The sequence below is a fragment of the Dermacentor silvarum genome, chromosome 6 (genome assembly GCF_013339745.2).
Source record: "Dermacentor silvarum isolate Dsil-2018 chromosome 6, BIME_Dsil_1.4, whole genome shotgun sequence".
NCBI classification, from domain to species: Eukaryota; Metazoa; Arthropoda; class Arachnida; order Ixodida; family Ixodidae; genus Dermacentor; species Dermacentor silvarum.
Window position 1 is genome coordinate 163,824,689 of NC_051159.1, and position 14,637 is coordinate 163,839,325.

Here is a 14,637-nt window from a genome sequence, read left to right on the forward strand (position 1 = left end):
GGAGTGTGACCTACTGTGCGAGACCTGTACTGCGTGTATTCTATTTTATTCTATGACATTGGTCATCGTGCTCTGTCTGTACTCTAGCCCCCCCCCCCCCCCCCCCCCCCCTTTTCCGCTTCCTATCTTCCACTGCTATGTTGCTGTCTCCTCATTTCTGAAGAGTAGGCAGGCGTTGTGCCCCTTCCGGTGGCAGTTGCCAGCCTGCTGCTTGCTTTCCCTTTGCTGTCAAGTGTATATATATATATATATATATATATATATATATATATATATGCGACAAATAATAATATGAAGGTTTCCATTATGGTAGCATTTGGAAAGGCATTACTCTGCTGCAGCCTGTAGGCGTAATTAAGTTTTGACTGTAAGACTGCACTACCACCTGGTGCTCATTTCAGTCGAGCCACAACTAACTCTTGTAAATTTCGATTTCTAGCTGTCTACTCCGTTGCAGTGTTTGGACGGCGTAGTTGGAGTTTATGGAGTTCTAACTATACTCGGGCCCACCTAACGTGGATGCGGCATACCCGGGTGCGTCTAAATTTCAGGCACCATTAAAAGCTTTAACACGCCGTGTAGGGCCTGTAATTACATCGCACGGGCGCCACTACGCTGCCCGTAAAATGACATTACTTTCAGGTTTGAGCACTGATATTGTTGCACACTTTTAATAATCAATAGCCTAAAAGATTTAGTATAAAGGGCATGCACTGTGAATGTAATGTTTCATGACATTCGTTTTGCCATTCTCAAAATTCTGAGGAATAATTTAGTCAGAAATGTAAGACCTGGAATGAGCAACTTTAGTGGTAAGTACTGTAGCAACATAACTCGCATATGCGGCATGGATAAACCTGTAACATACACATACCTAAATGTAGGTGGAGCTTCACGGCAACGCTGATGGTGACGACGACGGCGCGAAAATTCACTTGGAGTGTCCACATAATTGCTATCGCAATAATAAAAAAAAAACACGGCAAATTGGATAAGTTTCGCCAAAACTTCGAAAATTGCATATACTCCCCTGAACAAATTTATATGAACCAGGGATTCCGCGATAGAGCCAATCTTCTTCGATAAAGCCAATCTGTGAATTTCACTTGAAATTGAGGATTGCAGTTAAAATTATCATTGCGAAATTCCCGGTGCACTCGCCAATTTCAATTCGTGCGCCTGAATTACGAAGAAATTAAGTTTTCGTTTCTGTGGTACTGTGGCACATATACTTTTGCTCACGGACGTACATGGATATGTGACACACTCATTTTGCTTGAAACTTGCATTTCAAGAATTTAGGATCTAGAGAAGGGAAGGGGCCAACCGATGCCGTGGGGAAGGCGTAACTTGGACCACGGTGGTACGTTGCTTTCGAGGCAGAAGGTTGCCACTGAGTGCCTTGCTAAAAGACAGCAAAAACATATATTCCGACGTCTCTCTTTGAGGTAAACGTTGCAGTTTATTTGCTAATCACTGTACGTATTAAGACGTCGCAGTCGCCCGTGCTAGACAAAGTCAGTGCTTCTATACGAAACGTCTGGTCACACACAGTTGCTTATTAACGTAGCAGTCACAACAGCGAGAATGTTTCATGCGATCGATACGTTGGCTACAGGTCGAGGTTATAATAAAGGCCAAGTAAGCAATTTAAAAGAAAGCCGTGGTTAATGTGGTCGCATGAATATTATATAAATATTATTCTTAGTTCCGACAGTGCTACCAAATTTCAGGCCTCTAAAAGGAATACTGACATATTTTCGTAGTTATGTAAACTACACCACACGCTTTTCACATGCAAAAGGGTGAAACATGAATTATCAAATTTGGGAAACAGTTTATGATATTTCAATGGGGGCAAGAGTCTCATATGCATTCCACAACGACGAATGTGCTTTAGTAAGGTTCACCGCATTACACAACTGTCTTGCGGTGAGGTTATTTAGCGTGCGAAAATAAAAACACCGGCGAACGGAGGCCGCAGGAAAGCACCTAAAACAGGTCCGTAGCCAGGAATTTTTTTTGGGGGAGGGGGGGGGGGGGGGGGGGAGGGGGCTACTTGCTGAAGGCCTTGACTATTTGAGGAAAGCACCTATTTCTCAGTAATTATTTTCGGTAACAATCGCAGTATGTAAATTAGGTTACTTTTTGAATACTATTTTATTAAGTTTTATATTTTTAGTTTTGCGATGAATCTTTCTAACAGTTTAATATTTTTATATGGACTGATTCGTCTCAATCGATATCATTCCTCAAAATAAAACAGCGTTACTCAGCGCCGTAGGACATGGGCACGGAAAGATAACAATTTCGAGACCCCCTCCCCTCTGGCTATGGGCCTGACCTAAACGTGTACTAAAGCTGGCAGCTCAGGATCTCCAGGGAACCCAAGGGGTAGCGGGGGGATCAAAGCAGGAATCAAGACTATCCTAGGGTTGAGGCCTTGCCGAGCCTCGGACCAGCCCGGGTTAGAACCCAAGTTAGAACCCATGGACGAGTTAGGGTTCTAGCTTTGGTGTCTCCGTTGCCCCTCTGGTGTTCCGGAGGCGCTGCAAAAGTATATTTGCTAATGACACGTAGTTAACACTTGATATTTTCGTAAATTCTCAGTTCCCTTCACCGTAATACTTCGTGCTTGCTTCACTCCGTTACCCCGCTATATTGCGGTGAAACTTACTAAAGCAAATCTGTTTTTTATGGGGCGCATATGAGACACCTCTCATTTTAATTTGATACTGAAGGAGACCCCAAGATAACCGCCGCGGCCTCACCGACATTATTGTGAGGTCATGATAGAGCAAAAGTTGCCGACATCGTGTAGCAGTAAGGCTAAGTATAGGACGTTGCTCATACAAAGTAGACGAGAGTGCTGCGCACTTGTCTTCTGGCTGTGCTCGTATGTGGCAGCCGCATTGATCGCAGCCACAAAGCGAGCCAGTGTATCATGACGTCATGACATATTCCCCTCCTCGGTACTGAAACTGAATCTGATTCGTTGAAGCGAGTGTTACAAAAAACTATTAGAGCGCTCTGACGCTTGCTTGTATCCTTTCTAGAATTTTAAGGTGTGGACCATCATTTAAGGCAATAAATAAATAAAATAAAATAAATATCAAGTAAAAATATCAAATATATCATTGCTCCTCTAAACGCGGCAGAGAAGTTCGCAAGCCGGCCGACGTTTATGCCAGGTGGTCGAGAACTCAATTAATATTTCGGAAATTTAGTTTGTTATGTTACTTGCAAAAAATGGTGTACATTGTTTATTGTCGAGGTTGTGCGAATAATACAAAAATAATAAGACATCACAGTATACCAGGTTACGAATGCTCAATTTAAAAAGGAATTGGTAACATCCCGATTATTTTGCCGCTCGTTAAATACACGGAATCCTGCAATGAAGTACTAAGGTTTCACTGAAATTCCAAAGTGTCAAGTTTGTTTCACGAGCAGATGTACGTGAATGATCGTTTCGTCTCCCCATGCCAAATAATGCTCAGAAATTCACACCAAATATATTTTGAATTCCGCGCGCCCTCCATAAAACGGAAGACGTCCGAGCAGATTCTCCAGTTGTACCTGGCATGCCCCGTACTGCAACGAGTGCCCTCTTGGGCTGCACTGTCGAGTTCGGCAGTGTAGCTCGGGTTGCTCGGGCTTGCTTTTGAGCCGTCCTAACGGTCCCAGCATTGCAGGACGGAGCCCGCCACCCAACGGCGAATATTTAAACGACACTCACCGGTGTTTCACGCCGTGTCCACCTGAAGGCAGCACAAGACTCCGCACCTGCAGAACGCAGCCACGTGAGCGCATGGCCACTTGGAGGCTGCTGCAAAACAAGAGACGCGGCAGCGCGATGCTGTGAATGGCTAGGCTATTTTGCGTATTAAACGAAGCAATGCATGTATGAAGAACAACTCCTGCCACCATTATGATTCGCTGGTTCGATGATTTCTATATCGTGAAGCAACACCGCAGCGCAATACTAAACTAGTCCTGACTGTAAAGTGTTATTTGAAAACTTGAGTTTAATTATTCGTTTCAGAGGTAAGCGCTTATTATTCCTGGAGAAAGCGAAGGTCAAGTTTGCAATGTTTGAATTCGGTGACATGACGTAAGCGTTGATACGTCGGTGTGACGTCATGAATTAAAGAAAAATAAAGTATAGTCTCCCGTTTATGTCAGTTTGGTGTTGGGAATCTTCTCGAAACATACCAGGTTGTAGCTTTCGTTCTTCGAGAATGCAGTGTTGCCCTTCTTTACCCCTAAACAATTCAGTATATGCGCACATTTGCTGCCAAAATTAACGACATCCCGGTGGCATCCTGGTGAGAAAACTTCGGAACAGCGTCGCTGTGAGAGGGGTAGTGCACGCACAAAGACCAACCAACCTGAATGAAATTATAGTTTTGACCTTTGTGGTGGATATGCATAAAACACCGCATGACGTTACACGTTGAATAGGATGAAAGCAAACACAATTGTACTATCGACCAAGAACGTTTACGGACCACGGGATCTCAGAAAACGCTAAATATCCGAGTAGCCTTTAAAAGTAACCAGTAAAACCGAACATCACAATGTTGTTCGCATATACCAGGAAATGGGAATATCAGGCTGCGATTTGAGACAGCGGAGATATTCAGCTTTTTGTCAGATCCCTTTGTACGTAAACTGTTTTGGTCGATAGTACATATCGCCGTTAGTTGCTATGTTGCCCTTGCTACGTTGTAGCAGTAGCAAGGACATCGAATAATAAAGCTTCTCTTTATCGGGGATTCAAACATGTGCGTTGATCTGCATAATATTTTAATGCGAAGTGTAATGGATGAGTTCAACAAATATTTTCGTAACGGGTACCTGGCCTCTCTCGGGAAACACGAAAAAGCTCGACACGTGCGGCATGCGTTAACTTTCCTGATGTCTATACATACGCGCTGACATCTAAATTTTCTATAAAGGACTCCAACACACGAGCGCCAAGAACAAAGAACATTGGGACAAAGTGCTAAAAAGTGCTTCACTACACGACCAACTTCGGGCTGTCCAGAAGGCCCGCGAGGCGGCGGAGAGCTTCGGGCTCTCAGTGCCGACGTGGGATGTGCCCTCTACACCTGGCGCCTAGCCGAGTGTACTTCAGGACCCCTTGTTTGGGAAATAAAGTTTTACCACCACCACCACCACGAACCGCATCTGTCAGTAGGGATAAATAATAGTGTTTATGTCAACGTAATTTATGATTCATTGCAAATATATATATATATATATATATATATATATATATATATATACTGGGAGCTTACCACTGTCGTTGAAAAGAAAAGTGTACAATCATTGCATTCTACCGGTGCTAACATATGGGGCAGAAGCTTGGAGGTTAGCAAAGAAGCTCGAGAACAAGTTAAGGACCGCACAAAGAGCGATGGAACGAAAAATCTTAGGAGTAACGTTAAGAGACAGGAAGAGAGCGGTGTGGATCAGAGAACGAACGGGGATAGACGATATTCTAGTTGACATTAAGCGGCAGAAATGGAGCTGGGCAGGCCGTGTAATGCGTAGGATGGATAACCAGTGGACCATTCGGGTTACAGAATGGATACCAAGAGAAGGGAAGCGCAGTCGAGGACGGCAGAAAACCAGGTGGGATGATGAAGTTAGGAAATTCGCAGGCGCAAGTTGGAATACGCTAGCGCAAGACAGGGGTAATTGGAGATCGCAGAGAGAGGCTTTCGTCCTGCAGTGGACATAAATATAGGCTGATGATGATGATATATATATATATATATACAGGGTATCCCATGTAACATTAGCCAAACTTTATAGAGATAGAGAGAGACAGCAAGGAGAGAAAAGGCAAAGATGGCCATCAGACAAGCGTCCGGTTTGCTACCTTACACTATGGGCAAGAGAAAGGGGGATAGAAATTGGAAAAGAGGAGGAGAATGAGTACTGAGTACACGTGGTATGATGCAGCGGGACACTATAAGCAGTCTCTTGAACCGGTACACTTCAAGTAGTGTACTAGTGCCCGAATGGCTTTTATTGCGATAGCAATTATATGGACACTTCTACCGGATTTCTGCCGTCGCCGTCGTCGTCGCCGTCGCCGTGAGGTTTCCTATAGATAAAATCTTCGCCGCGCGCAGTATGCCCGAGCGGAAGCGTGCGGGGACGCGCGCTATCACGGAGAGCGAACGCACTCAATCACCCACGCGCAAGCAAGGAAGCGGGAAGCCAGCGCCGGAGGGAGCGCGGGGGGGGGGGGGGGGGGGTGCACTTCTACGCTGCCAACAACCGCGCTCGTCGCTCGTCTGCACCGTCTCTTATCTCCACACGGCTCTGACCTTTATGCGCCGTGCGTTCGCCGCTCAGTTTCCGTTGAGGCGATAGACCGCACGTACCTTCTCCCGCTGCGGCGTATATATGCTCGCTGCCAGCGTTTTGACAGTCGTTGTCTGCAGTCGTTGAGTGTGATCTATTCCTGTTTGTTTGTGCGCGCTCACACCACGCTTCTTCATTCAGTTAGTAATAGTCGGGCCACATTTTCCAACGCGCGCTACACATGCAATGCTGCCCGGATCGGCAGTGCAGCACTACAGGTGTGTCCCTTCGCACGCGCTGCCCACGGGAAGCGCTTCTCATCAACACCACGGTTTCACACGCGCCTTCTCGTGGTCATCGAGTCTCTCTTCATGTCGGTCTACTTACGCCGCAGCACACCTGCTTACTTAATCAGCTCATGTTTACTATAATTCATATTGCTACCAAAGCCGCTCACCTTACTTCGTATAACATTGCTGTGTTGCTATCGCCTTCATTGCTTCGCCCTTAGGGCGAAACTGTGACATTTTTTGTGCCAGTGACGGGTGTAGCCACAATCCTAATATCTTTGACTCAGAGAACGGTCTCGAGTCCAGTCGGTTTAAAGTTGTCCGGAGAGAGAGAGAGAGGCGTTGTACGTCGTATCGAGGACAGCTACACAATAGGTGCTCGGTGGTTTCCTCGCACCTACAGGAGTCGCACATCAAGCTCTCGGCCATTCCAATGCGATGGGAGTAAGCTTTCGTGAATGCCACTCCCAGCCACAAGCGGCACAGCAAGGTTGTTTCGCCGCGGGAAAGGCTAGATGGCAGTTGTAGCCGTAGCAAGGGGTCAAGCTTATGCAATCGGCAATTGAAGGCATTTGTGACTTTTCGCGTGCAAGCAGACGAAGTTCCCTGGCAGTGTCCGTCCTCGCCAAAGGTATTCGACGCGTCTGGGTGTCTTCGTGGGCAGACAGGGCAATCCTGTCAGCAAAGTAGTTGCCGACGATGCCACAGTGAGCAGGAAACCACTGAAAGATTATGTTGTGCCCTGTTTCCAGAGCATGGTGGCGTACATCTATGATTTCGGATATCATCTGCTCGTAAGTTCTGTGATGTAAGGGAGACTTGATGCTGTGAAGAGCTGCCTTAGAGTCACAAAACATGAACCATTTCTGTGCCGGCTCTTCGGTGACGTAGGTCACAGCTGCATGGAGGGCTGCAAGTTCTGCCGACGTAGATGTAGGCATATGTGACAACTTGAATTTAACTGTAACTTGCTTGGCTGGAACGACAAATGCGGCAGTTGAGCTCGTAGGTGAGGTCGAACCGTCGGTACATATATGCAAATGCCACGTAGCTGGACAGAACCAAAGTAATGTTGTGTGCCGTTGCTTGGAGATACCGAGAATAATTTTTGCATTCCACCTAATTACATAATTAGTCTAATGAACTTATTCAACTTCTAACTATTATAATTAGGTGAAACGTGTCAACACGAAAATTGTAGAGCAGCATGAAAAACTCCCGACGCACCTTTCTTGTCCTCAATACATGCTACATAAAAGTGTTTTTCGAGTGTGAAAGAAGCCCGCAAAAACGCGCAAAGTGCCTTGAGCGGCCAGTCGCGCGGCAATTTTGCGTGTATTCACGTCAGCATGTATATGATGAGAGACACGGCAGCGCGATGCTGTGAATTGCTACGCTTTTGCGTGTATTAAACGAAACAATACATGTATGAAGAACAAGTCGTGCCACCATGACACATGATACACGCATGATATACACACAGGATACACACGTCGCAAAAGCGTAATCGTGCGCTGCAGAACACTTATATGATTCATAACAACCGTTCTCAACCAAACCAAGCAGGCTTCGCATTGCGTCGATGTCAAATGGAGTTGAGTCTGCTCTAAATTTTTTAATGGGATGCATGCACAGGAAAATGCCGGAAATCTCTCCGCGTGTCCTTACGTGCTTTGGGACTTAAAGAAAAGCTTGCTGATTGCAAGCGATTTTAATTACGTTCAATTAAGTGTCTTCCACTGGCGATTAATTTGAACAATTTGACCATGCACATGGAGTGTGGAATTAGCCGTCGATATTTCCCGAATAAGGCACGGAGACAGACTTTCGAAGAGCCAGGGTACGAATTACAGCTGTTTTGAGCTGTACATACTATGGTATAAGAAATGCACAGCAGGCGTGTCAGTTCGAACTGTATCTTTGGAATATGGACATTCCGTACGTGTCGTGGCTAGTTTTGGCCTCCGCTTTGGAGATTAGCTGCAACTTTTTGGAGGAAACTTATGCACGCTTACTCATATAAACTAATCCTAAGATGTCCTTACACCCTTGACTGCCATAGGGAAGGAAGTAAGCAGACCGTCCGTATGAATAGTTAATACAACGTAACTTTATTACGTTGGAGGTGGGATGATGCATAAACGTAGCAGTAAAATGAGAATGTGTGCCGCTAGCCATATTGATTCGCCTCTGTCGAGCTGCTCATATAACTGAACTACGATTTAACCACTTACTTTCGTTTACATTTTCTTACATCCTTGAAGGCATGCCGCGAATGCGTGCACAGGACGTGAGCACAAGCGAATTCCTATCTATTCGTGAAAGCTACGTGAGCAGAAAGAAACATTTGTGCTTTCTGTTACTGCAATAGTGGAAAGAAACGAAAAAAACTAAAGAAAGAAATGCCTGACAATGGCGGCGACAGGATGCGACAAGAGTTAAGAGCCTGATAAAAAGCCTGTTCTAAGTCGCTTTGAGATCCAAATACGGAGGCACATGCGGAAAGGAGGTGCGCTTTTGTTGTGGACTGTGTGGCGCTTGAATTATTCAACAGGATTCCTTGCGCTGGGTATAGGTGCGGGAAATCTGCATAAACATTTCGTTGACGTAACAGGAAGGTCGTGCGCACGTAAGCCTGTTTGCTGAGCTTCACTGATGTGAAAGTGAATGACTTTTTCGTAGTTTTGTTTGTTAACGGTGCGAATTGACGGAAAGAGATGAAGATATGGACAGCATGGCCGTAGTAGTGTCATTTGACTTAGCTAAACGTAGCGCACGAAAAATTAGGGGGAAAAAGGAGAACGATAATAAACTGAAAACAAAATTAAATAAAAAAAAATTGTCGCAGTTTCACCTGAAAGGTGAAGCATCAATTGCGATAGCAAATTTGTAGAGAGCTATACGGAGTAATGATATTAGCTTTATCAGCTGTATAAACTTGGACATGCAGCAGCACCGGCAACGCGCAGAACTGTTGTCGACGCCGTCGGCGTTTTGCCCGCGTTCGCTCAAGATGCGTGCGGCGTTGGTGACTGTTGCCGGAGCCTCTGATATAAATAGGCACTTGGTGCCGCAGCTAAACGTCGCCTCCCTTCCCTCCCCCTTCCCCCCCTCCCCCACGGCCTCTCGCGCATCGGAAGAAGGCGCGTTTGCTCTACATATATGGTGATTGTAAAGGAGGAAAGAGACGCCTACTTCTGCAGCCCTTAAGGAAGCACGGCGCAGAACGCGCGTTTGTTCTCCGCCGTGCGTTCACTCCCCGTGAAAGAGCGCGTCCCTCGCGCCCTTTCACTCGCACATACAGCGTTCGGCGGCGCGCGGCCACGATTTCATCCCCATTGACGTCATACGGAACCTCACGGCGACGGCGACGCCGACGGCAGAAATCTGCTTTTGAGTGTCCATATAATTGCTATCGCAATAAAAATGACAGAGGCACCCGACAACATCTGTGTCTATTCTTTTTCATTTTTCCTTTCCAAGTTCACAACCTGCACCCATTTGAAATGTTGGTAAAATTTTGCAACAAAATGGAGTTACAAACATCGTCAGCCATCATTGACATTTAACAATCTTTATGCTAGCCGTCTAATACATTAAGTAATACCGACTATAATGCGACAACGAAAAGCATGGAGCCGCAGCACGCTGGCTGTCCGCTTATGGGTGACGTAAGCAGAACTTCGCCTCGAGGGGAGTGGCTTTGCATTCGCTGCAGCCTCCCAGTTTGGTTTCGCGCGCTGTGATAGCCGAAATTCGTCGTGTCACAGTTCCGCAGGTAATTGCATTTTGTCAGATCGAAAAGTTGATATGGTTTGTACGGAGAGTTTGCTTCCATTTCCCGATTATGATGAGCCATCTGAAAGAAAATGTTCAAAAGGTAATTATTTGATTTTTGTTAATTAGCCACTAATCACCGCGTGTCATCCGTGGTCGGCACCGCTGACGGAATGTCTCCGAAGGAACCGTCCTTTTATCCTAATAGGGCTTTTTTTAAATATTACTAAGGTCTTCGTATAGAAACACCCGGTGTATATTAACATTCCTTCCTTATGAAGCACCTGCACAGATGCAGGTTATTTGCTTACGATTGCTTTATGTATTATCCTGTAACAAGTGAAAACGACAATAATAAACGGAATGAATGTATGATCAAAGGTATTAGATGAGTGGTGCGAGAAATTAGACAGAAGTAAACGATAGTAAAGCAACGTTTACCTATATTAACTTAAGAAAGCAGGAAATTTTCTTAATGTACACCATATTGGACATCATGTTTTAGAGAATGCGCATCACTTTGAATACTTGAAAGTCACTATTGCGCATACATGGCACTGGCGCTGACAAGTCGATAATTCCTGTTCAGAGGTTATCCCAAAGTTATACTTTCTAGATAGGAAATAACTTATATTTTGTGCACATCGTATTTAGTCCTATAGCATTTAGCTAATTGCTTCACGACAGCTTTGCTTCACATAGATTCCAGCACGTGCGTTTAATATGCATAATTGTTTATTATAATAAAAACACACGCAACAGTAAATGAAAAAATGTGCTAACATCTCTCCAGGGCCACCATGCGCCCAAAGAATCCACAAGCAGACCTATTCCGCCTTACTACTCCGCACTGACGCTTTCCTTTCTTTCTCCTTTTTTTTCCTGACGCAATAGGAATGTCGAAGAGTTTGCCTGATGATTTCGTTACCAAAGAATATGATACTTATTTCGAATGAGCAATGTATGCGTAATTTGAAATTGCCTCTGTTGAGTTTTGCACGAGCCGTATCTATTTTTTTTAAATGACCATTCTGTGTCAGTTCATTTGCTGATTCCCTGCAATCACTCCTGAGAGTGGGTTTTACAGCATGGAATAAATACACGAAACAATACAATCTATTTTTCAGAGGGTATTCTATAACTTTATCGTGTTTGTTTCCCGTTGCGGGGAGCGATACGTTACGATTTTGTACCCATGAAAGTTTCTCTCTTTTTCCCGTTGCAGTACATTTTTTACTGTGGATGCCATGTAGTTTTTCAACAAACTAATACAGCATGCCTTTTACGTGATAAAATTATTTCATCTCATGCGTGCTTGCTGAACTTAGTCAGGGCGCTTAAGTTTTAAATAAGCCACAAGTAAACGTTGGAACGCAAACGGTGCAATTTTATGTTGAAAAATCACTCGGATGTGATAGTTTCAAGTTTTTTTAGCACTTTCCAAGGCAATTTAATTGCGAAAGCATTATATGCCCTATTACGCGAAAATCCGGCGTCGTCGTCGGCGGCCTGACCGAGCGATCGTACCAAAAATGGCCGACGGCGCAAATAATAAAAGCTCGTCAAAAATCCTTAGATTGACGTCAAATATGTCAAGGAGGTTCCTGTAAACGAAACAAATTAATGGCTTTGAAAAGAAAATTTTGTACATTTCGTTCTGGGTGGGAATCAAACCCGGGCCTACGGGGTGTGAGATGAGCACGCTTCCCTGATGCCACGGCGGCTCCACGTTTCTGGCTGACTAACGGTGTGTCTAGCGTGTGCGTCGCGGCACACGTCAGATCGCAGATATCTGGCTGACTAAAGGTGTGGCGTAGTGCGTGCGTCGCTGGGCACGTGACGGCTCAGGCAATGGGGAGGAAGTGGCGCGACGTCATGAGTGTACATAAAATGAGCGCGTTGCTTCCCGCGGGTCATCGTTCAGCAGAAAAATGGTCGGAATGATTTCGGTTTGTAGACAACGCATACGCAAACACACACACACACCGAATCAGCAGAAAGAACATTAATGCATGTCGAAAACATCAATTGAAAACATTTCACCAAAGGCACTCTAATGATTTCGCATTCCCATATGTAAGCAGTCTTAAGTGTCTCTGCGAATTTTTTTCAGGATACTAACAACATTTCCCGAAGTTTATTATGACCGATTAATTGAGAACAACTTTCATTATTGCAATATCAGCAGCTCATTTGTTATTTTCTGTTGCCTGATGCTGTCAGTAATGTTTTTAATTTCGGTGAGCTTCAGATAGACAAGGCAACAAAAGACTGCATGAAGCGCGATATTTCTTGCAAGAAAAGTATAGCGTGCTTTCGTTGGGCTCCATGCGACGCGTTATTGCTGGCGCAGCGAGGAAGGTAAAGGCGCCGTCGGCAAAGCGTTTTTGCCAAGCCTCACTCACACGAGAGAGTCCACTAAAGATTATAAATCTCTCTTGCAATCGTCAGTACTAATTTGAAGCCCCGAACACAGCCCACCAGAGGTTTCCAGGTCTAATTATTTACTTGAGGTGAAAAATCATCCAAGAACACTGCGATTTTGGTATTGAAAAACTTGGAGTACGCTTAAGCTTCGCCTTTAAGAGTGAAACGCGATAGCGCTATTGGACGCCGTTGACGCCGACACCGACACCGTATTTTCTGCGACATGGGGCCCGATCAAAATTTAGAAAGGCTCGGTTTTTAACATTTCCTTCAATGTTGCCTAGAACCAAAGTACAGCGAAACACCATCAGAATTGGAGGACGCAAAAAAAGCTTCGCCTTTAAGAGTGGAACGCGATAGCATTTAAGATCCCTGGCTGCTTATCAGGCTTTTTTCTCGTGTATTCAAATTACAATCCGACGCTATTACGTCTGTAGGTTGTGGTTAAGTAGTAGTTTACGGTTTTTCTGACAGATTTTACTTTGAGAAATTTAATTTTTGTTCACTAACGCTTGGCGCCACGCGAAGGGTCCGCCCGGTCGGGGTGGTTCGGGATGATGGGGTTCGGCATGATTATTTCCGCCGATGCTTACGCCGACACCGACGCCGGATTTTGAAGCGAAAGCTTCATTACGCTAAATCGGGCAGCCGTCGGCGACTCAACAGTTTTCACCTTGAGAGCTAGATGTCAAACCACAAGAGAGCATTAAGGCGCGTTTATAGTTCGACGTCATCGGTGTGTGTGCGTCTATGCGAGTGTGTGTGTGTATGTGCGCGTGCGTGCGTGCGGGCGAGCGTCATCAGACACCGGGCGCGTCGGAGCGCATTGGCCGCGCGTCCGGTTGCGTTGGTGGCGCCAGTACGTCGAAGCATCGGTCGAACTATAGCCGCTGTTGTTCTCGCCAACGTGACATAACGTGTGCGCGCATTCACGCTACGTCGGACTATATTTAGGCCTTTACGGAGCCCTGAAAGGAGACATTGCCGCCGTTACCCGAGTAGAATTGGGCCCGGCTGCGACTTGCAACCATGTCTCTCTACTTTACTGATCCCCGCAATGTCTTCATAGGCATAAAAATGATGAACAAACACTGTATTCATTGCAAACATGTCTGTATATCATTGCGAAACCACACCTCGGCCACAGCTCGACAAAGGCCCTAGCCAGGGCAGTGAAGCTTTCGCTATCAACCAGGGTTAACTAAAGCTAAACCACACCAATTTTTTTCTGTCACACGGGGCCCATAACGCTATCGCGTTAAAAAGGCAACCGACGGCGCAGCAACCACCCCACTCTGCGCCGCCATTCTTAAAACACAGGGGAGCCACACCTCCGCCCTCGAAAAATTAGTTTACTGGGAAACTGATGCTATTTGGGTGCAGCATTCACACGAAAATGATGAAAGATTTCCACTCATCTGTGGCACTCAACAGACGGAAGAAAACGCCTGGACGACTTATAATCGTCCTGGGCATGCAGAAGGTTAGATCGCTTATATGGGGAATGCAGTGCAATCAGATACACTAAGCAAATTATTTATCAAAAGCGTTATGTATCCCTATAGAACAAACCCACGCGCCTCTTAAATCACATGTTTAATTAACCGATATGAAACATGTGGGATCGCACATACAAACATGTTTTTCCCATGGGCCATATGGGATTGCTGTATGTTGAAGTTAAGGGGCGTACGGAGTTTTCTGATTAGGGATGTATGAATGTACGAGTATGTATGTTTTTTACTGCCTTTTAGTATTAGACCAGTATCAGACGCTGGCCGTCACGCTTCTTGCGTGCGCCTTAACGATAGTGTCGCGGCCG

General features: G+C 45.4%; 1 protein-coding gene across 1 annotated transcript in view; it reads right to left on the bottom strand.

Moving 5' to 3' along the window:
- Positions 1 to 14,637, bottom strand: part of LOC125946439 (uncharacterized) — a 283,769-nt gene that overhangs the window by 100,055 nt on the left and 169,077 nt on the right. Inside the window, exon 3 of the mRNA XM_049669751.1 lies at positions 3,740 to 3,826. Coding sequence (XP_049525708.1) covers positions 3,740 to 3,813 — 74 coding nt within the window. The 5' untranslated portion in view covers positions 3,814 to 3,826. The remainder of the gene's footprint in view (positions 1 to 3,739; positions 3,827 to 14,637) is intronic.